This window comes from Eretmochelys imbricata, chromosome 5 (assembly GCF_965152235.1).
Source record: "Eretmochelys imbricata isolate rEreImb1 chromosome 5, rEreImb1.hap1, whole genome shotgun sequence".
In the NCBI taxonomy this organism is placed as follows: domain Eukaryota; kingdom Metazoa; phylum Chordata; order Testudines; family Cheloniidae; genus Eretmochelys; species Eretmochelys imbricata.
This window is the reverse complement of record NC_135576.1, coordinates 61,216,927-61,239,687: the sequence shown is the minus strand read 5'-3', so window position 1 is coordinate 61,239,687 and position 22,761 is coordinate 61,216,927. Positions and strand designations below refer to the sequence as shown.

Here is a 22,761-nt window from a genome sequence, read left to right as displayed (position 1 = left end):
TCTTGGTTGGAAGAGCTGTTTGTCCGCTGCTTTTCAATTTTGGGTGGTAAACTATCAGGTCTTGATAGAATAATTGTTGAAATCATATTTTTCCAAGTTTGATCATCTGCCTCAAGAACTAGGGGAACAATTTCAAGCCCTCATTTCAGAGGGTCCGTTTATAACTATAACTAAAACTTCTCTGTAGGCCTCAATTGATGCTGCTGGCATGGCCTCATGGTCAGTAGCAATCACTGGTTTGCTGCAATCTTCTGGCCTCCCCAGGAAAGTTCAGAATACTGTTTTGAAGACTTAAGCTTTTCAACTGGTGACACTGAACATTTTCTGTGAATCATAGACAGCTCAATTTTTTTGACCCTTTCCATTCTAAATGTACCAGGCTTTTTCAAGTCCTGTGGAGCCTCCTAGAAAAAGATTCAGACCTCAAAGAAAGGGAGCTTCTTCTGTGGTAACCTGTCAGCTTTGCACCTTCCTCTAAATGGTTTTGACAGCTTGAGTGAGGATCACAAAGCACCCTCTTCACCAGATCGCCTCAGTGGTCCTCTGGTCTTGAGTTGGGCCTCTCTTCAGAGGTTCAGTCCATGCTTTTGAATGGTAGAAAGCAACCCAAAGATATATTGAAGACCAGCTGTTCTGGGGAAGCTCAGAGTTGAGGTCATTCTGAGTGTTTCCTTGTAATTTGACTGGTTTCAGAGTAGCAGCCGTGTTTAGTCTGTATTCGCAAAAAGGAGTACTTGTGGCACCTTAGAGATGAACAAATGTATTTGAGCACAAGCTACAGCTCACTTCATCAGATGCATCATGAAAGCTTATGCTCAAATACATTTGTTAGTCTCTAAGGTGCCAAAAGTATTCCTCTTCTTTTTCCTTGTAATTTGTTACTGCAAACTAGGTATGTTCACTTTTTTTTAGTTATGATGGATAGTTGAGGGGAAAGTGACCAGTTTTAACTTTGTTCTTGTTCTACATATGTGTGTCTCTTTATATTTTTTATTTTTTACACGTTATTTGGAGGGGCAGAAAAGAAAAATTTATATCCGTCTTTCTCACTCAAACAATTCGTGTTCATTTTAAACTTTCCCTCAATTTCAGAATAAACTCTTTCTGAAAAAGGGAGAGGACTGCCATACCTTAAATAACTTATTTAAATTAATACCTTATTTTTCAGAGCGACAAAGCATCGTCCTGATGTATCTTGCCTTTGGAAACTACTTGGGGATGCATGTACTATCGTGCATGTTATTTCATCATCCAAAGTGAATGTTAAAGTTCTGGGATCCCTTATTGGTCAGAATGTAGGCAAACAAATGCTGAAGAAAAGTGAGCTCCTCAGTTTGGGAGGAAGGTAACAATCATTATGAGATGCTTCATCATATAAAGTCTACTAAAATCTTAACTATTCTAGACTAAAAAGATTGGAAGGCTAAAAATTTCAAATACTAAATCAATATGCATCCAGCATACATATGTGGAAGTGATATGCATAGAATAAATTGCAGAACTTTGTGATAAATGAATTGTGCACACTTTGACCATCACACCCTTCACGTTGCTCCCTAATCAATTTTCTTATGACCTTTTCCCCCCTGGAATTCATAACCCCAGATCAGTTTCAGACAGCAGTCTAACTTAAAAATGTTGCCACAGAATACTAGCCTGAATTCAGCATAAAGACTCTGACATTTTTTTCCACACTTGTAACTTGTTAGTGACCATTTTTGTCTGCCTCTACTTCAGAGCACCTCTGAAGGCAGGCTTCAGTTCAGTGGTTTATTTTTAAGTGGAATGAGTGGGGATAAAACAATTCTGTGATTCATATTTCTGTAGGTGTTATGGCAGAGCATTAAAACTGATGTCCTCACCTAACACATGGTGTGATCTTGGAATAAACTACTATCGTCAAGCACAACACCTAACAGCAGCCGATAGTGACACAAATGAGATCAGTGAACTGTTAGAGAAATCTTTACAGGTATTGCGTGTCTTTCTGCCATCTTCAGTGACACTTTTTAAACACTGTCACTTTCAGGATCACTTTGTGCTCAGTGTAACCTAAAATTGTGTCAAACAACAATGGTTAAAGTCTAATGTGCTATAACAACTCACAGTTAATTCTCTTCATTCCAGTGTCTCAAAAAAGCCGTGAGGCTTGATAGTAAAAACCATCTCTATTGGAATGCACTTGGTGTGGTTGCCTGTTGCAGTGGTAAGTCTCTAAAATTCTGTGCAGCTAATTTAGAGGGCAGCTTAGCTACTTTTGTTAACAAAATTCAGTTACATCTAATCTTCTGTCTTCTAGGTGTTGGGAATTATGCTCTTGCTCAACATTCATTCATCAAATCTGTTCAAGCTGAACAAATAGTAAGTGCTGTAGGCAGCTACTCTCTGTTTCAAATGGGCACTCAAGATTCTTTTTATGGCGCTGTTTTTGAATACAGTAATAAACTGGCTTTAATTTTTGTATTTAATTATTTTGCATAGAATGTTGTTGCCTGGACCAACTTGGGGGTTTTGTACTTAGCAACTGAAAACATTCAGGTAAATATTCCTCCTCCTCAAATGATGGCTCTTTGAAAAGGTGTTACTTTAATGCAATTCTAGAATGCTTTTTAACAGCAAAGCACACCCTCCTGTTTAAGGTAAAAGTATTGCCAGTTTATAAAATTCAATCTGCTGTACCATTAAAGAGTTACAGGCAAAATCACATACTTGAATTCAATACTGTTTGAAACAAGTGATTTCAGTTAGGAGAAATAATTCAATATTCTGGTAAATAGCACAGGTTTGGTTTTTCAGACAGTTTAATGAAATCAAAATTATAGTGTATGCAATTTTAAGGGACAAAAACTGCAATCAAACATACAAATTCTGTTTGCCAAAAATTCAGTTATAGTTTCTGCTCAAGAGAAAGCTAGAATAAGAAGAGTGCCTTTAAATGAAATTTAAAATTTATTTAGACTTGTATTTTCTGCTCCATTTGACTGGAGCAGAGCATAGTTTAGAAAGAGGCAGTGACAATCCCAGTTGCAGAACAGAAACTGATCACTGTTTTTATTTTTTTTAAATTTGTGATGAGAAACTGATTTCTTTAAAAATGGATTAGTAATTTCTGAAGCTTTCAAAACTTGTTGCAAAGCTGTTAAATGCTCAGAATCTGATTTTTATGATGGGAATGCTGAGATTACACACAGTTCAAAGCAAAATGTGGAGTCAAAGAATGAGCACTTCCAGAACTCAGCGAGCTACATTTTTTTTTTTTTTTTTTATGAAGAGGAGAAAGTTTGTATTTCTAGCAGTGGTGGCTACTAGAAGTTTGCATTCCTCTCAAACCCCCCCCCCCCCCCATAGCAAATATAGCTGTTGATTATGTGGGAGTAGGAGGAGGTTTGGGGAGGAGGGAGGTGAGTGTTCCTATTGTTAAAGCGTGAGGTGGTATTGAAATACTTTATATGGGTATTACACTGCTGTTCTGTATGCCACATTGGATATTTTTAGTGATTTGATTTTTGTCCCATATAAATAGTTACACCATTGTTTCTGTATTTCAGTATCTAGAACAGCAGGTTTTTGGCTTATAGTGCTAAATGACTCACTGTAATGTACCTGATTTCTTATGTGCTTTTACAGCAAGCTCATGAAGCCTTCAAAGTAGCTCAGTCCCTTGAGCCATCTTACTTAATGTGCTGGATTGGACAGGTAAGATGTCAATATCTTTCATAGCATGGGTTTCAGTAGGTTTTAACAAGGTATATTGAATTTCGGCACCGACCCAGCAAAGCACTTCACTGGGATTTAAGCGTGTGCTTAAAATTAAGTCTCAGTTTACATTTTTGTGTGTGTCTCCTTGAAACAGAAAAAGGCCACTTTAACCTTCCTATTACTCCCTTTGGCTTTCTCTAAAGTTTCCACAAAGTTTTCTTGTCCATTATGGGAGCTGTGTTCGGTATCAGTTTTTTTTCATAACTTATTTTTGTAGTCTGTTACTTACTTACTCTGGAAGGAGCAGTATAGTGAAATTGGCTAATGATACATGATGATGATTTATTTATTAGTATCATGGTTAATGATAGAGTACTGTTTTCAGTGCTTTTTTTCCCCTGGACATTCTGATTAAAAACCTTTTCAAGTATTAAGACACTCTAGCAGCCATATCAAGAGATCATGATGGAGCACTGGTATCCCCCAGTCACCTGCTCGGTTTGGAACAGTCAGTCCATAATGCTGCTAAACAGAAGTAGTGTTTATGGGTCAACTCCTGCACCCTTTGGTCATACAAATACTCTCATTGATGTCAATGGAACTGTTCCTAAGAACAGTGGAGGAGGAAAAAAAAAACTTGCTTGTGTAGTATTAAGTTCAGTAATTTAAAGACCGCAAATGTAAAGTTCTTGTAATAGTGGTAGCTCTCCCACATGGAACATTAATTTGCCACCTCTGCATTGAGTATTAAGATATAAATTTAAGTCTGCCTTCTCTGCTCCTGCAAGATGGCAAGTGGAAAGAGGCCTCTATAATCACCTGCATGTTACTGTCATGGGGGTGGTTGTGACTGTGATAATTGGGCCTACAAATGTACCCTAATAGTGAGCTCAACTATAAAAATTCAGGGGAAGGTCATAAGATGTCATAATAAATGTTGATGGGAGGCGGAAAGGTGCAAAGGCAAAATACAGTGAATTAGTCCAAACAAAAAGGCCTACAGATAGGACTGTGTTGAGAGAATGCCTGATTTAAAAAAAAATTGAAAACAAAAAGGTATAAAACTGCATATCCTTGAACCACAATTGGTGTCAGATATTATGCCTAGTTGCTGAACAAAACAATAAGAGAATGGGCTGTGGTACCCATCGTTCCCTTTTGTAGTCCATAAAGGAGGACTCTAGGAGAAAAATTGGCTACTAGAGCAAGCTTCACTATCATGGTTGCCACTTGAGACTCCAGGAGTGAAAAAGGAAAGGAGGAATATGTGTGGCCATAGAGACATTCCCAACCCTACTCTTTGTCCTGTTGTTCCCCTCCCATCACTACAAGTACCCTCTGTAACCTTTCCTTGTTGCCCTGCTAATCATGCATAACAATATGAAACTGAACTGTTGAGAGAAGTGGTAAAGATTTATATTATTGCTGTGTCCCAAAATCCAGGTCAGGATTGGGGTCCCATTCTGATGGGTGCTGTGTAAAGAGAATCCTTGCTTGTGAAGGACTTGCAAAGTAAAAGTTCTTTGTTTCACTCTATAGATACTTCAAATGCAGCAATCTGTTCCATTCCTTCATCTAAGTTTACACACTCTTTAATAGTGATTTTTTTTTATTCTTGTAGCAGTTATATTACCATTCTTTGTATATTTGGGGGTTTCACAAAGATCTCTTGAGAGTTTTTTTAAAGTAAAAATGCACTACATTAGGTGCTTATGAGATTTTTGTGGTCATTTGTTATGTACTTTGCAATTCTTGCCTCTCAAGAAGAGCCTTTAAGTGGGAATAATGATTAGGAAACTCTTATCTGTTTACAGTACCTAATCAAGTAACTTTTTCTTTTAAACTTGTCTGTAGGCTCTTATTGCAGAGGCTGTAGGCAGCTATGAAACTATGGATCTCTTTAGGCACACCACTGAACTCAGCATGCATGTAAGTATTTGAACAGTCCTCTCATTAGCAGATTCTGAACAACTAGCCTTTTTCATACTAAGGAAAGGCATGTGATAAAAGTTCATATTTTATCTTATTAAAGTCAAAAGGTTAGAGGCCTGTTTCAAATTCCCCTTATCTCTCATGTTTTGTATTCTACTTGATATAAGTTTTTTATACCACTCTCATCATTGTAGTATCTGAGCACCTTCCTGTAGCGTTTTAAGCAATTGGACTAATATGTCATATGTGGCTCATTCTTTCTCTCATCCTCTCTCCATGGGGAGAATTGTTTAATATGTACACTGTGTGTTTATATGAGAGAAGACCAGGTAGAAGTGCATTAGGAGTAGAGGATGGTGAGGTTTGCACTGGTGTTTAGCTCCTGTAGGAGTTTGTTCCTTAGTCTTGGACCAGTCCTCCAAGAAAGCGCTGTGTCCTGCACAGGGAAACTTTACCTTTGTGGTAGAAAATTCCCTTATGCCCGAAGAGTAAAGAATGGACTTGAGTGGTGATGATTTTTGTCCCTTTTATAATCTGTCTGCTGTGAATGGATAAAACTTTTTTACATTTATATTCAAAAGAAGAATTTATAATTGGAATTGCAGTCACCTAAAACACAATTGTTAAGTAGTAAAAGGAAAATGCTGATCTGATGTTACATCTAACCACTCTTCATTGAAGATTAGTGTGCTATAGAACAGAGAGATTTCTTTTTTTGTGTATTGTTGGTTGAGCAGTTAATGATGCCTGTGTGTGTGGTGGTGGTGGTTTTGTTTTGTTTTTGAGACTGAGGGAGCAAAAGGCTATGCTCATTGGGTGTGCTCAACGCTGCAAGATAAAACCAACAGAGAAACAGAGCTGTATCGGTACAACATTGTTCAAATGAATGCTATTCCGGCAGCACATGTGGTTTTGAGCAAATACACAGGTAGGTAACATCTTAAAGTTAAAATACTTCATTTGATATCTGTCAAAAGTTTGACTAAAAAGCATATTCAGCATGAATGTGTCTTAGCTATTACTTAATCACTTTTGCCAAAATTGAGCTGGTCATGAAATCTTGTGGTTGGGGAGGCTCTTCTGAGTCATGAAGCAGACAACCAAAATGTATCGTGTGTGTATCTTTGTTTTTGTTACATTTATGCATAATGAAAATATGACCCCAATAAGATTGAATTCTTTCTGGCTCTCCTTCTTCAAGAAAGAATCTCCCTGAAGAGATGAGTAAGGAATATAGGATCAAGGCCTTGCCTGACTTGTCCTTAAACGATGCCAGTAATAGACTCACTTTGACTACTGAACTTGTGCTGTTGACAAGAATATGTCTAATATTGGGTGAATTTTGCATACAGAATAAAACTCTGAGGCTCTAACTGCAGAATCCTAATCTTTTCTTGTATAATTCATTTATACAAGATATTGAAAGAGGTGTTACTATGTTCTAGGGAGAATTGCTAGCATCCCACTTGAAGTTTTAAATTAATACTTTTCAGTACTGTTTCATTTTAATAGACATGACTTCAAAGCAGTACAACTGAAGCTAAAACCTTGATATTCAATTTATATTTTGGTAAAGTCTGTAAAAAGTTGAACCTTTTCAGATGTCATTTTCTTTAATGTTGTTGTTGTTGTTGTCTCTTTGTAGTCAGTTTGAGAAATTTTAAAATACATAGACTATTTGGTAAAATGGAACTTGTTCTTGTGGGCAATAACACTAATGCCATATGAATTAAAATCTTCTCTTGAACTAGCCTGAAGATGGGGTGGGTTTTGATAGATATATTTTCCATGTGTTGTGTGAAGGGTGCTAAAGTGACTCCCAGTGACCTCAGTGGGCACCTGATAGCTAGAACTCAAGTTGCTTTGAAAAATACATGTTGCTGTAATATGTTTCACCATATGACCCTGATGCTTTTTCACTGCTCGTTGTGTGTGAGTATGGTCATTTCTGGTCTTCCAGAAAGAATTCAAAATGATGCATCTGCTTTCACGATGCTGGGTTATTTGAATGAATATCTGCAACTGAAAAATCAGGCAACAGATGCTTATCAAAGGTAACCTATACATGGAACAGATTTTAAGTGCTGAAATGTACACCTGGGGTGAAAAATCTGAGATGGGTTTGTTCTTTCCCTACACACTGTTTGCCAGTTTCCTCCAATGCATTTTAACTAATCACATTTAAAGGGGAGTCGCTGGATGTCTGATCTGTTTCTAGCTCCTGTTATTGAGATGGTAAGGTTAGTCAGAATGTATAAAATTACAGTAAAATATCTGTTTCTGAGTGTTCTTCATTCACTAGAACATAACATTCTTCTTCGAGTCCATCCTTCTTCTATCCATTCAACTTAGGTGTGTGCTCGCCAGGTGCACCCGTGCATAAAGTTTTTCCCTCAGCAGTATCCATAGGGGACGGGCTCTGGTGCCTCCTGGAGTGGTGCGTGTATGCTGCAGCATATAGGGCGTCACTGGCCCCCTCCATTCGCCTTTCCTTCTTGCCGGTCCCAGGGTAAACCCACGTTGGGACCACCGCAGTCTCCACCTTTCCAGCAGCACTTCCCATCGCAGGGGAATTCCCATGAACAGTCGTCCTCTCACAGCTGACGTGCTTCTGACCACGATAGGCAGAAGCTTCATAGCCCTATCTGGTCTCCAGACCTAGAACAAGGACAGAGAGGCTCGAGGCCTGGCTCGCCAGCAACTGGGTGCAGACCTCTGGAAGTACGCACCCCCTGGCAGGAGTTTCGGAGTCAGCACCTGGAATCTCTGTGGCACTGGAATCGCTGCATGGACAGGCTGAGGGACCGACAGTACCATTCCCGGGACTGTCGCCAATCCCCCCAGGGCAGCATCACCACGTGCGGCTACATCTTCATGACACCAAGCCCGCTCTAGTTCCTGATCCCTCTCCACATCCTGGTACCACTCGTTAAGCATGAGGTGCCCCAGGATGATGCTAAGGCACATCATGAGCTGCTAAAGAGGGTTGTCACCAACCTGGGCCTCCAGGTTGAGGAATTAGAGGAACCCATAGACGCCTTCTTTAATAGTCTCTGCCCCATGGCCCCAGTGAGGGTAGCTTTACCCCTACGTGAGGGGGTTACTAAAATTACAAATGGCCTCTGGCAAACCCCCTCCTCCTTGCCTCCGATCTCCAAGAGGGCGGAGTGCAAGTACTTTGTGCCATCCAAGGGCCACGAGTACCTTTATACCAACCCTGCTCCCAATTCCCTAGTGGTAGAGGCGGTCAACCACAGGGAGAAACAGTGTCAACTGGGGGCTATTCCTAAGAATGAACACTCAAGGAGACTGGACTTGTTTTGGGCATAAAGTTTATTCATCCTCCAGTCTACAGTTGTGGGTGGCCAACAATGAGGCTTTACTAGGCCACAGTGATTTTAATATGTAGCAGGCCATGACCAAGTTCGAGAGCGCCCTTCCTGAGGCTTCTAGGAAGGAGTTCCAGGCAATCCTGGATGAGTACTTGACTGCAGCCAGAGCAGCTCTCCAGACAGCATCAGACGCTGTAGACACAGCTGTCCATACCATAGCATTGGCCATCTCATTGCGCAGGGCTTCCTGGTTGTTCCTGTCTGGTCTTTCCTTAGAGGCTCAGCAGTCAATGCAAGACCTCCCTTTTGACAGGCACACCCTGTTCGCAGAACAGATGGACATTAAGCTCCATGGCCTGAAAGATTCCCGTATGACCGTAAAAGCACTGGGCTTGTACATCCCCAGCCTCGCCCACAAGCCATTTAAGCCTCAGACAGGGGAGCCACCCTCACCAGGACACACCCCCCCCCAAAAAAAAAAAAGATCCAGGGGCTACAAGAAGCGCCCTGGTCAACAGCACCCGTCTACATCCCAGACGGGCTCAACCCGCAGTAAGCAGACAGGCAAGCGCACGTTTTGAGGGCACACCTGAGAGTGACCTACCAGACTGTACCCTGGATGCTTCCTCCCCTCTGTTTGCCAGCCGCCTTTCTTTCTTTCTCTCCCTCTCTCTCTCCCCCTCCCTGCGTGGGCGTCTATAACACTGGACCGATGGGTCCTCAATACGGTGGCACAGTGTTATACCCTTCAGTTACTTTCTATCCCACCCCCGCTCCCCATCCCTCTTCAGGGACCCCTCTCACAAGAATCTTCTCATACAGGAGGTAGAGGGTCTAATACAGCTGGGTGTGGTGGAGGTAGTTCCTGTGGAGTAGAGGAACAAGGGGTTCTATTCCCGATACTTTTTAAGCCTCAAAGCCAAAGGCAATCTGTGGCCCATACTAGACCTGCGGGGCTTGAACCGCTACTTAGTGAAACCAAAGTTCCATATGGTCTCCCTGGCTTCCATCATCCCCTCCCTGGATCTAGGAGACTGGTACTCCGCCCTCGATCTGAAAGATGCGTACTTCCACATCGCCTCCTTCAAGGAACACAGACACTTCCTCTGGTTCATGGTAGGTCCAGACCACTGTCAGTTTGCAGTCCTCCCATTTGGCCTAGCAATAGCATCACGGATATTTACCAAGTGCACGTCAGTGGTGGTGGCTGACATCGGGGTATCCAGATCTACCTGTACCTCGATGGCTTGTCAAGGGCAAGTCCAAGGGGACGTCACGGTGCTGCTAGCCACATACCATTGCCTTGGCCTGTTGGTGAATGACGACAAATCCATGTTAGTTCCTGTTCAGAGGACAGAATTCATCGGAGCGGTGCTCGACTTGACCTGCGCCAGGACGTTCATGCCACTGGAGAGATTTAGGGCACTGACAGACCTAATTGCGGAAGTCTTTGCGTTTCCCCTGACCACGGCCAGGGTTTGCCTACGCATACTAGGTCACATGGCGGTGTACGCATATGTGGTGCGCCACGCCAGGCTCTGGATGTGACCCTGCAGCTATGGCTGGCAACAGTCTGCTCCCAGTCCAGGGACCACCTGGGGAAGATCACCATCCCCATGACGGTACTTACCTCGCTGCAGTGGTGTACCGACCCCGGGAAATTCCTGGAGGGAGTTGTCTTCATCAGCACTCCTTGTCAGTCAACTTGGTATTAGATGCCTCAGATGGGGGGGGCACACCTCTGCATCCGAGTCCAGACCCAAGGTATGTGGTCCCCAGAGGAAACGACACTACACATAAACGTCAAAGAGCTCAGGGTGGTGTGCCGAGCATACACAGTCTTCCTACCTCACCTGTTGGGCAGAGTGGTCAGAGTCCTTACGGACAACACAGCCTCGATGTTCTACATCAACAGGCAAGGTGGAGCGCAATCCTCGGTCCTTTTGCCAAGAGGCACTCCATCTCTGGGACTTACGCATCGACCACGGAATCCATCTAGAACAGTGGTTCTTAAACTTTACTGCAGCCTGCACCCTTTGGTTATCAAAATATGTTCTCGCACCCCTTATCAAAAATCATTGGAGTAGGTCAGTTCTTTAAACCTAGATATATTTTGTTTGTATATTACAGTAATTGTTAAATGTATAATGTTAATTAATAAATACATAGGTTTGATGAAACAAAGTAGTTGTACTTAACGTGCCTGTGCTTAATTTGTGTTTTCGGGGTGATTTACCTTCTAAAAAAATCTGGCATGTCTCACACCCCCAGAAAGGGCATCTCGCACCCCAGGTTAAGAACCACTGATCTAGAAGCATGTCACTTTCCGGGGGCCAGGAACATGCTAGCAGATCACCTAAGCAGGGACTTCTCCTCTCACCGAGTGGGTGCTCCACCTGGAGGTAGCTGGCATGATCTTCTAGAGGTGGGGAACTCCCCAAGTGGATTTGTTTGCCACCAGGCAAGACAGAGGGTGCCACAGGTTTTGCTCCAGACTGGATCTGGACAAGGTCTCCCTCTCCAACGTCTTCCTCCTGCCGTTCCCTCCAATTCCGCTCATCAGCAAGATCCTAGTGAAAATCAAGAGGGACAAGGCACAGGTTATCATGATGACCCCGGCGTGGCCTTGCCAGCACTGGTTTAGGACGCTTTCAAGCTTGTCAGCACTCTCTTCCTGGCCCTGAACAGACCTGCTGTCACAGGATCACGGCCAACTCTTGCACCCCAACCTTGCGTCCCTCCACCTCACGGCGTGGATGTTGCGTGGCTGAACCCGGATGAATGGGCCTGTTTGGATGGTGTCCAGAAGGTTCTCTTCGAGAATAGAAAGCCCTCGACTAGGCAGACCTTCCTGACAAAGTGGATGAGGTTCTCCCGCTGGGCGGCCGAATGGGGCGTCTTCCCTTCGCATTCTTCAGTGCAGTCGATCTTGGACTACCTGCTTCATTTAAGGAACCAGGGCCTAGCGCACTCCTCTATCAGGGTGCACCTGGCGGCCATTTTGGCCTTTCATCCGCCAATCCAGGGGCCGACTGTGTTCTCCCATGACATGACGGTCAGGTTCCTTAGAGGCCTCGAGAGACTCTTTCCTCAAGTCCAGTCCCCGGCCGCTCAGTGGGATCTCAGCTTGGTTCTGTCCAGGCTCACAGGTCTGCCCTTTGAACCTTTTGACCTTGTGCTCCCTATCTCACTTATCATTGGAAGGTAGCTTTCCTGGTGGCAGTGATTTGTCGGCGAGGCAAGTCTCTGAGTTGTGAGACCTGACCTCAAAACTGCCGTACACGGTCTTCTATAAGGACAAGGTCCAGCCCCAGCCCCAACCAACTTTCCTTCCCAAGGTGGTGTCCGCCTTCCACATGAGCCAGGACATCTTTCTTCTGGTCTTCTGCCCTAAGCCCCAGGAGACCAGTGAAGAGAGGCGTCTTCACGCTTTGGATATAATAAGGGGTCTGGCTTTCTACCTAGATGGGATAAAACTTTTCTGTACGTTGACTCAGCTTTTCATCTCTACAGTTGATAGGATGAAGGGCCTCCCAGTGTCCACGCAAAGGATTTCTAACTGGATCACCTCTTGCATTTGGTCCCGCTACGAGATAACAGGAGTCCCTCCACCGCCAATCATCAGACCCCATTTGACTAGAGCGTAGGCATCCTCGGCAGCCTTCCTGGCACACGTTCCAATTTCAGAACATCTGTAAACTGCGACGTGTTCCTCAGTACACATGTTCACGGCCCACTATGCCATCATACAGCAGGCCAGGGATGATGCTGGGTTTGGCAGAGCTGTGTTGCAATCTACATGTCCGTGAACTCCTTACCCACCTCCCAGGGGTACTGCTGGGAGTTACCTAAATTGGATGGACATAAGCAAGCCCTCGAAGAAGAAAAGACAGTTACCTTTTTTCGTAACTGGTGTTCTTCGAGATGTTGCTCATGTCCATTCCACCAGCCCTCCTTCCCTGCTGCCGGAGTTTCCGGCAAGAAGGAACTGAGGGTGGAGGGGGCCAGCGGTGCCCCTTATACCAGCGCATATGTGTGTCACTCCAGGTGGTACCAGAGCCAGTTCCTTATGGATACTGCTGAGGGAAAAACTTCCTGCACCAGTGCATGTGACAAGCGCACACACACCTAAGTTGAATGGACATGAGCAACACATCTCGAGGAACACCAGTTACGGAAAAAGGTAACTGTATTTTTTTCAAAGAAGTGCAAATTAATCAATGCCTCTCATGGAAATTACCACAGAACCTTGCAGTATATTGAATCTTTCAATATGATTGTGGAAACTGAGGTATCATTGCATTGTCTCTACTGTTAAAACAATGTATAAACACAGTTCTTCCCAAAAAGGGGGGATAACATGGATGCAGTAGTGGTCACTGAACACAGCAAATATTTTGTAATTTTAAGCCATTATTAAAGAGACAGGACAACTCTTACAGTGTAGATAAGTCACTGGCCGTAATAAGCAAAAGAATCCTTCTGGTAAATCTTGAGTAATCTCTTATTTTGAGAGAAATAAGGGCATAAACTTGCAGGCCTTTTATGGACACACACTCACATTATAACAACTGTTTGCATGTACTCCTGGGCATATTTGTGAATTACTCATTCTTTATGGTCACTTTCAAGGGCGGTCTCCTTGCTGAAGAACTCTGAAGATAAAGAGAAGTATAACATAGCAATGCAAAATTATGGTAGATCACTCTGGTAAGCAGTGTTTTTTGTTTAAGTTGTTACCTCTTGCAATATCACAGTATTACTTGGAGAAATTCCACCACAGAACAAGGAATGGCCACATCCTTCATTTAATGGGTACTTTATGGCAGATAAGCTATTCATATTTAACTTTCGTTTTAATCTTAAACCATTTTTTATCATATGCAGCACAAAATTTAGAGCTTCACTATCTTATACATACTTTCATTAAATTGCTTTCAGTTTCTCACTCTTAAAACTCTGAGCTGTACCCATAATAATTCAACAGTTAGGTTTAACTTTAGCATTCCTTGTCTCTATTTATGTAGTTTGCAGAAGGAAGCTCAAACTCTCTTGGTTTTTCTACCTGCCATCTGACTTGGAATTTATTCCCTTTCTTTTTGCAGGTAATCCAGTTTGTAGTGTGAGTAGTTAGCTGTTGTATGTTGTCACTACTTTTTAAAACAAGAATTTTTTTGTTGAGATCGGTGTCCAAAAGTTCCAGGAGGTTGCCCATATTGGAGTCTCAGGTTATGTGAGAAATCCCCACAGAGTGGCACCTTGTAGCTAGTATTCCTAGGATAGGGTTGCTCCTGTAGCAGAGCTGTGCTATTGCTTTGACCTTTTGGGGTCATGCTGACTGACTTGAACTAGTTCTCGTAAACAGCACTATGGCACAGATTATTCTTCTCTTTACGATGTCTGCCTCAACAGTCAGAACAGTCTACTAGTCCTCTGATTCCATCTCAGGGGCATAGGATGGAGAGAATCTTGACGTCGGAGGATAGTTTCAAACTGCTTCCTTTGTGGTGGCGTCAGCTCTGTTAAGCAAGGTTTTAGAAGTAAATTTTTTTTAGGCAGGAAATATCTACCCCTGACCTCAATGTGAGTGATAGAACCAGTGCCCTCATCCTAGAGAGGTCATGTCTTCCCATCATATTTTTCTAAGAGCATCTTGGTAGACTAAAGAGATTCACTTAAGTGTTGTGATGCTCAACATCCTCATTCCAAGTTGCATGTATTGTATGTGAGTGTGGTCATTTCTGGTCTTCCAGAAAGAATTCAAAATGATGCAATATTTTTGTGTGAGTACAAAGTTCTCATGATTGTTAATGAACTTTAGTAAATAGTCCTATTGCTTTTCTGCTATGATGGTCTTATTCATAGCAAGATTGCCAAATCTATTCTTCCTCCTCCCTCATAGAAATCACTAGGCAGTATCTTTTTGTATCACACTATAATATCGTTCCCTGGATAGTATGTGTGATCAATTAATATTAGTGTGCTCATATGTTGATACAAACGTCAGATAGTTCCAACAAGCCGTAACTATTTATTTAGCAAATCTGACTAAATGTTGTATTTCTGAGCTAGTAACATGGACTTGAAGCTTTCACGTAAGTGAAATGGGATTGCAAATATCCACATTAACAATAAGTTCATCCACCTAGAATGAAGGGTTTGCGGGTACACTAATAGTTCTACATTTCTTAAAACCAAAATTCAACCCCTTTCTTTTTAATATACTGGGCTTCTAAAAGACAGCGTTAGTGAATTTAGCAGATGGTTGTACAGATCATGAACTGGGGCTGCTTAAAACTGCAGTTCAAAGCTGATTTGGGGCTTTTTTTTTTTTTAGTGCCATAGGTCAATATGACAAGGCCATCCAGGCTTACATGTCCACTCCTCTCACAGAGTTAGAGGACATCGTAGGAGTTGCACTAGCTTACTTCAAGAAAGGGCTTTTACAAGACAGCATTAAGGGTAAGTGTCTGTTTAAACAAAGGTACAGTACATTTCCTGACCCTAAAGGAATATGGCATTTTCTAGATGAACACTTACCCCTTTTGACTTTGTACTCCTGACTGACACATTCTGTCCCAACTTATGCACGCATTGGGGTAGTATGGGGTATAATAAAGGCAGAGAATTTTCAGATTTTCATATAAAATTCATCATAATCACCAGATTGCTACTCAGAAAGTTGCCATGAGCTATTGCAGTGTACTGGAAAAAATATCTTTTACATATCAATTGACATTTTCAATGCAGGACACCGTGGTAGTACCAGTACTTGCTTACTCTCTACATCCAGTATGCGAGGGTAGGGAAATAAAGGTATTATGAACAAAGGTGGATGCTAAACTTTAAAAATGGATTTTTGCTGCTTGGGGCAAGGAATCTTGAAACATCAAGAGAACGCATTCCTTTCCTGGATGTTCCTTTATCACTTTTCAACAATTTTTAGCATTCGTTACATATGAAAATTATTTAGGTTTCAAAGTCAAACACTCAAAAGTTAGGAAATGCCAGACTTACAGTTGCATGTTCTTGTGCAACCTTAATTCTGCCCCTTTATGTCCAACCTGTGCACTGAATGTGGCAGGGGTCCTGTAGGGGAAAATGTATGTGATCATGTAACTAAAGACTCTCATAGTGCATATACATGTCTGTATCTTGTCACTCCAGAATGCTTTTAAATCTCTTGATTGCTTTTTTTAAATTCCTATCTTAATTTAATATTCCCAGCCTATGAGAGAGCCCTGTCTCTTGCTGAATCTGAACAAGACAAAGCCCATATTTTGACTGCCCTTGCAATAATGGAGTACAAACAGAACAAAGTGGATGCTGCAAAGACGTTGCTGTTTAAATGGTATGTGGATGGTGTAGCATGAGTATGTGTGAGAGAGAGAACTTGTCAGAATTTGAAAGTACTGTTAGAAGCTTTAACTTGGAAGTTTTTATTGGGAGTGCTTTTTTTAGCCCAAAAGTAATGAGGTACAAACACTGAAGGCAGCTTTGTAAATTAATCTAAAAGCAGTGGTATTGTACCTACCAGTAGTACTTGTCTTCACATTTGTTGAGTGGCTTGCTGTGTAAGATGTTTTTAAATTTAAACTAAGATATTGTTCAAAACTTAATTTCCTATTCTGTGGCATTCCTTGCAAAATAAGTTCCAAGTTGCTATCTTAATTTTCTTCAGAGAGTTTAAAGTCTTCCATCCTTAGGAAAAGAGTGTGTGTGTGTGTGGTGTGCAGTTATAATAAATGTAACTTTTTTTTAATAAAAATTTAACCTAAGTAATTAAAAATCCCCCAAAGAATAATGCTGTAAACACCACATAGCATCATGGTAGTATTCTGTAGATTTCACTTAAAGATCAGCAGTCCTGTTTCACCTCTGCATTTTGTAAGTGGTTTTTTATCTTTCAGGATTTTGAAGATTTAAAAAAGTGCCTGGTCTGTTACTGGGCAGTTGGCAGCCAGAAATTAGCCTCTACCATTTCAGTCCCCAGTGTTGAGCAGAGTGGCTGACTTTACTTTCCCTAAAAAAACGAGGAGTCTGCTGGCACCTTAATGACGAACAGATTTATCTGGACATAAGCTTTCGTGGGTAAAAAACCCACTTCTTCAGATGCAAGAAGTGGGTTTTTTACCCACGAAAGCTTATGCCCAGATAAATCTGTTCGTCTTTAAGGTGCCAGCAGACTCCTCGTTGATTTTGTGGATACAGACTAACATGGCTACCCACGATACATTACTTTCCCTGTTTACCAAAGAATACTGTGTCGGAAACATGGCCATATTGACCATCTCTATCCTGCCAGCAAATCCTCAAGTTACTGAAATAATTGAGGTCTGTGACCTGGTGCTTTAAATCCTGAGTAATTGATGATTAATATGATGTAGGAAAATGTTATTTCTAGTTAGTCACGAAAGTGTTCTTTCTATTTTTAACATAAATTTCAACAATGAGTGCTTCCTACATATCATTAGTCACTAGCATTAAAGAAAACTAGTAAATGCTCTGGAAATGCATCATTTTTAACTGGAAGCATGTAACATTATAAAAAGTGAAATCTGTCAAGACTTTAAATTTTACTGTTGGGTTTTACACCCATATAGTAGACTGATGGCAACACAAAAACCTGCAAAAAAGAATTTCACATAATTAGACATATTTGGTGTCTATAGCTGATATTAGAGTATAACTGTAATCTTGTGATGGAGTCAGAAGAAACAAAAGGTCTAAATGTTCTACTTATTCTTTTGTGCTTTTTATAAAATAAGTATATTTTTACATCTGTGATTCACAAAATTTGGTTAACCAGGATGTTGGAGGATTGTTTTTCCTCCATTGATTTAGCAACACAGCATAGAAGTAGGATATTAAATTTTTGACCTCCAGTGAAATCATCAATACTAAAACAAAACAATAGGACCAATATGTTTAGGAATCTTTTCATATTCCATTGCTAAATTACAATAGGCAGCGTCTCCTTTATATTCATATTTATTTCCAATTTTAGGATGTGACCACCAAATAAATGAATTCTCATAATTCCATATTCTGATAGTTGTTTCCTTTTAATTTGATCAGATGATACTGCAGCAATTTTCTCTTATATCGGAACATCTTGAATTTGTGCAGTCTCTTGTGATGTGTAGTTTTTTGCACCAGTTTTTCTCCCTACAGCTCTCCTACTTCTTCATGGAAAGCAGTTCTGCTTCTGCATTACTATTATTCAAAGCTTTCTATAAAACTACTAGATAACACCTACTTTTGTACTTATTTAAGCAGCAATATAGTTAATTGTTTTTAATTTTTTAGAATATTCTTTATAGAGATGAAAATTTTGAGTTTAAAAAAAAAAAAAAGCAATACTTCATTGGGCTTTGATTCTGTATTCCAATTTTCCTTCCAAATTGGTTCTAAAGTTTCACCAGCAGTGACTAATGCACATACATTTCATTTTAATTTCCTAACCTCCTTGCATGTGTTTCCTCAAAACAGCTTCATGGAAAGTGCAATGCATACAGTTAAGCATGTGCAACAGCAGAACTAATCTACTGACTGGACTGCAAATTGTCTCCCTTAATTCCTTTTGCTATAGCATGGAGTTGCAGTAGTCATATATGTATTCATGGTACAGTGCAGACTGCTAAATATGAGATACTGACAGAAGATGTAAATATTCCTCCCCTCCCACCCTCCTTCATCTGTGTTTTTTTTGTTTGTTTTTTTTTTTTTTAACTGGGAAATGCATATATCCTGTACCCAGAATGCTAGCTCTGTGCAGATTTTATTACTCAAACACAATTAATTTTAACTTAGATGATCTTGGAAAATTATACAGAAATTCTACAGCTACCTGAAGCACAATTTTATGTAAGAGGGAATTCTTTTCCTAGCAGAGATTGGATCTTTTTTACTTTAGGGAATCTAAATCAAAGCTCTCATAGCAAAATTATTTACATCAGATGTCAGATACTGCCATGCCCTCAAAAAAGAGTGTGTGTGTGTGGGGGGGGGAGGAGCAAACCTCCTCCCCAAAAATCCGTTTGCTTAGTATGAGTAACTGAGTTTATATTTATAAGATTATGTATACTATTGGAGAAACTTTTGCTTCAGGAGAAAGTAGATGCATAAGGTTGAGGAGATATTTGACTCCATTACCAGACATTTTTTATGGCTACTCTTTGTTTAAAAAAAAAAAAAAAAAAAAAAAAAAAAGACAACTGAACATGCCTGATGCTTGCCAAGCAGTAGTCATGAGCTTTAAAAGCTGAAACCCACGTAACTCCATTGTACTCAATCTTATCCAAAGGATTTAAGAATATTGATGTAGGACTGAGTTTGAGAGTCCTATCATGAGAGGGTATTAATTCAGTGCGCCACATTATTATTGCTGGATTAGGAATTCAAACATACTGTGAGCTAAAGAGGATGTTTTGTTGCTCTGAAGAGGTAGTTTCAATTTGGAGTGAATCTTGTGAGTAAATTGCTGTTTGTTGTTTAACCAGCACTTACAACACTATGACAAGTGGAAGAAGATGACAAATCCTGCAAACTATACTTGAGGCTAGTATTGTATTACATAATAACCTGTTTTCCATTGTATTTATAGCTCTATATTAAAGGAACTTACTACAGAAAGCCTGCAGGCTCTGTGCACCCTAGGTCTGGCAAAGCAGGATGCTACACTTGCAACAGCAGCACTTAAAGAATTACTGAAGCACACAAAAAGCAAGGATAACGTTTATGAGAGATGCCTTATTACATCTGCTGTGTATGCGCTGCAAGGTAGAAATGTGGGAGTGCAGAGGCAAGCTTCCAAAGCTGTCCATAGGTGTGTGGTCTGCATTTTTGTATATTAATGGCAATTAAACTTTTACCCTCCCATGCAAAACTATCCTTTTTAAACTTTGTGAGTGCTGGAACAAGACTTACTAAGCAAATATCTACCCTTTTACAAGATACCAGAGTTTGTCTCTAGGTATGTTAAGAGTGAAAAATGTAATTCATTTAGATCAAGTCAAATGGCAGAAGCTGCCTCTATTCTTGCATTTTTGAAATACTGTCATAATATCTTTTTATGGGATCAAATTGTTTTACTCTTAGGAACACATTACACTGTGGTACACAGTTATAAATCTACTTATGGTCAGCATGTGTACTATAAACTTCTGTGTGCCTATTGTCAACTCTCTGGATTGTTCAGTAGAAACTTACCGATAAAGCTGGGAAAGGTCTGCACTGTAACAGGTTCTTCTCTGCAGTGATCCCTCAGGTTTTATCTAATGTAATCTTAAATGGTTTCTTAGGCAGTTGAGTCCATTAACTAAATGTTTTTTTGATTTAATTTTAAATGTGTGTGGGAGGGAGGGGTTAAGTTTCAAGCTGTTGCTCTTGGTTATGCCATTAACAACTACCAACTTGTACTGTCACCTCTCATATGTTTCAGACAGTTATCCTACTCTTCTCTCTTTCCAGATTATCTTAAATTCCCTTATCCCAGAGTAGGTTTCTGATCTTTAATAGCATGTCCCTGTTTTTTGACGACAGTGATACATTAGGGAGAATACCGTCTATCTAATCTATAATCGTATATGTCTGTTCGCTTTAAGTCACTAACCATGGAAGCTGTTTGCATAACTTCTTTTAAGAAGATTACAGATGTAAGCGTTGATTATAGTAGCGGGTCTGAAAGTAGATGCCTATCCAGAGATGTGACCAGCAGGATTCACATGGCTAAGTACACCTCTGTAGGAAATGCAAATCTGAATATCCTTACTCTCTTCTGTAGTAACCCAGATGATCCTGCTCTTTGGTCTCTTCTCTCTCGACTTGTTCCTCTGTATACGCCACATAATGCAAAGGTAAGTGTGTTGCAGTTATCCTGTATTAAGCTTTGACCATGTGTTAAGCAACATATATTTGAGTAGAGTTCAGTAATTTCAATTTTTTAATATGCTATTGTGCACTAATTAACAAGAACAACTATTATGATTGCATTCACAATTGCAGGCAACTTGTCAGAAATGCACAACTGCCTTCTTTGTGTGTATGCTTTAACAAAAGCAGTGATGCTCCCCTTAAAATAAATAAAAACACTATGCATCAGCTTGGAAGAGAAAATACTTGAATGTAAAATTAGTTCATATTGCTGATCAAGGTCAAGATCAGAAGCATGATCCTGTCATTTCAACATCCCTCGTAAAACCCCAGCATTAAACAATAGTGATGTAATCTGTTCAATATTTTTCTTTTAGGGTGGAGCTGTGGCAGGAAATGTTGCTCATATGCTTGATTTAAACCATGGAAAGGTTTGTTTTTCGCTTCAGACTTTTTAATTCAATAAATAATCCTAAAGTGAACACGTTTTGGCTTTTTATAAAGTAATATTGAAGCACACTAATGATGCTTATTCTTCATGTGTAGAAAGCCCTGCTGCATACTGCAGTTAATCAGTTGGCGGTGGGATGTCATTCAGCTGAAGATGAGAAAAACAATGCACTGAAGGATATCCAAAAGGCAGTACATCTTTTTCCAGGTGATCATTACTCTATCACAAACATTCATGCTGCGATTTTTATTTTAAACTTCTATTTGTTAGGATTCCAGTAATATTTTGGGGAGAGGCCTTTGATCAAGTAAAATAGAATTAGCTTTCCGGGGACTGTTTGAACACATCAAGGGATAGGTAAATGCTGAAGTTGAGGCTCACTCTAACAACACTGGAAATTATTTAATCTCCCAATAGGAGAAGAGATTTGTGGTGGTGGTTGTTTCACACACCAGTCTCAAAATTCGGACGCTCAATGAATTATATATAACCTGCTGCACTGACCTGGAAAGATCTATTCATGATTTTTTTAGAGTTTTTGGATTGCAAATACTGTACTAATTTACTGAATGTTGGTTAGTGCTACAAGCAGCTGTCCTATTAGCAAATTGCAATCTTTGTTATTATAGTAAATGCAAAACTAATGTTGAGACTGTGAAATCAAGCACTCAGAAGTCAAATACCAAAATGCTAAATTTCTTCTACATTGTTAATGCTGTGGTATGCATTAACGTAATGCATAAAAGAAAAACTTTTTTTATCACTTTCTCACAGATATAGGATGATTTGACACTTTCTGGAGCTTTGTTTCATTTTCCAGTATTTATTCATTGTTCTCCTTCATCCCTTCTCAAAAATCTCCTTTGCTATGATGCCTACAAAAACTTTAACAGTGTAGGCTGCTGGTGTGCTGAGACCATTGCCTGTCATGCTGACCAATATTGTCTTATTGTTTTTTTGTCTGTCTGTATCCATCTGTTATATCTTGTCTTATACATAAATGGAGATCTCCCTGGGGCATTAGACAGTGTCCCAATGCAACTCTGGTCCATGACCTGGATTTGTAGGCACTATGATAATGCAAATAATTGTATAGGCGGGTCTGATACTGGTGCCTGTTAACTTTGTTGCCCAATGCTTCTCATAAGACTCTGTTTTCAGGTACTTATGACTTGTCAAAATTTTACCCATTTGTCTTAAATTTTCCATAGTGAGTATCTGCCTGTAGGCTGAATTTTAGTTTGGAAAATTTCAGCCAGAACAGTTCAGCTGTTTCTGAGAATGGGATTAAGAGAAAATACATTTTTCCCATTTAAAAAATAAATTCTGGTGATCCTTTCTTTCAACAAAGTGAGCACCTTGTGCTTTGAAGTCCAGGACTTGTAACTTGGCAGGGTAGTGGCCTTTGTGTGATTGGATGTGTCTCTTTGCCATCCCAATGAAAACTTGCCCAAATTCAGTCAAATTATAAAA

General features: G+C 40.4%; 1 protein-coding gene across 5 annotated transcripts in view; it reads left to right on the top strand.

Moving 5' to 3' along the window:
- Positions 1–22,761, top strand: part of SKIC3 (SKI3 subunit of superkiller complex) — a 79,764-nt gene that overhangs the window by 38,963 nt on the left and 18,040 nt on the right. For all 5 annotated transcript variants that reach the window (XM_077817201.1, XM_077817202.1, XM_077817203.1 and 2 more), the window contains exons 19-34: positions 1,169–1,345; positions 1,828–1,972; positions 2,128–2,206; positions 2,300–2,361; positions 2,482–2,538; positions 3,628–3,696; positions 5,554–5,628; positions 6,418–6,559; positions 7,592–7,685; positions 13,596–13,673; positions 15,301–15,425; positions 16,191–16,314; positions 19,570–19,791; positions 20,749–20,821; positions 21,215–21,268; positions 21,384–21,495. In XM_077817201.1, the coding sequence (XP_077673327.1) occupies positions 1,169–1,345; positions 1,828–1,972; positions 2,128–2,206; positions 2,300–2,361; positions 2,482–2,538; positions 3,628–3,696; positions 5,554–5,628; positions 6,418–6,559; positions 7,592–7,685; positions 13,596–13,673; positions 15,301–15,425; positions 16,191–16,314; positions 19,570–19,791; positions 20,749–20,821; positions 21,215–21,268; positions 21,384–21,495 (1,688 nt within the window). The remainder of the gene's footprint in view (positions 1–1,168; positions 1,346–1,827; positions 1,973–2,127; positions 2,207–2,299; positions 2,362–2,481; positions 2,539–3,627; positions 3,697–5,553; positions 5,629–6,417; positions 6,560–7,591; positions 7,686–13,595; positions 13,674–15,300; positions 15,426–16,190; positions 16,315–19,569; positions 19,792–20,748; positions 20,822–21,214; positions 21,269–21,383; positions 21,496–22,761) is intronic.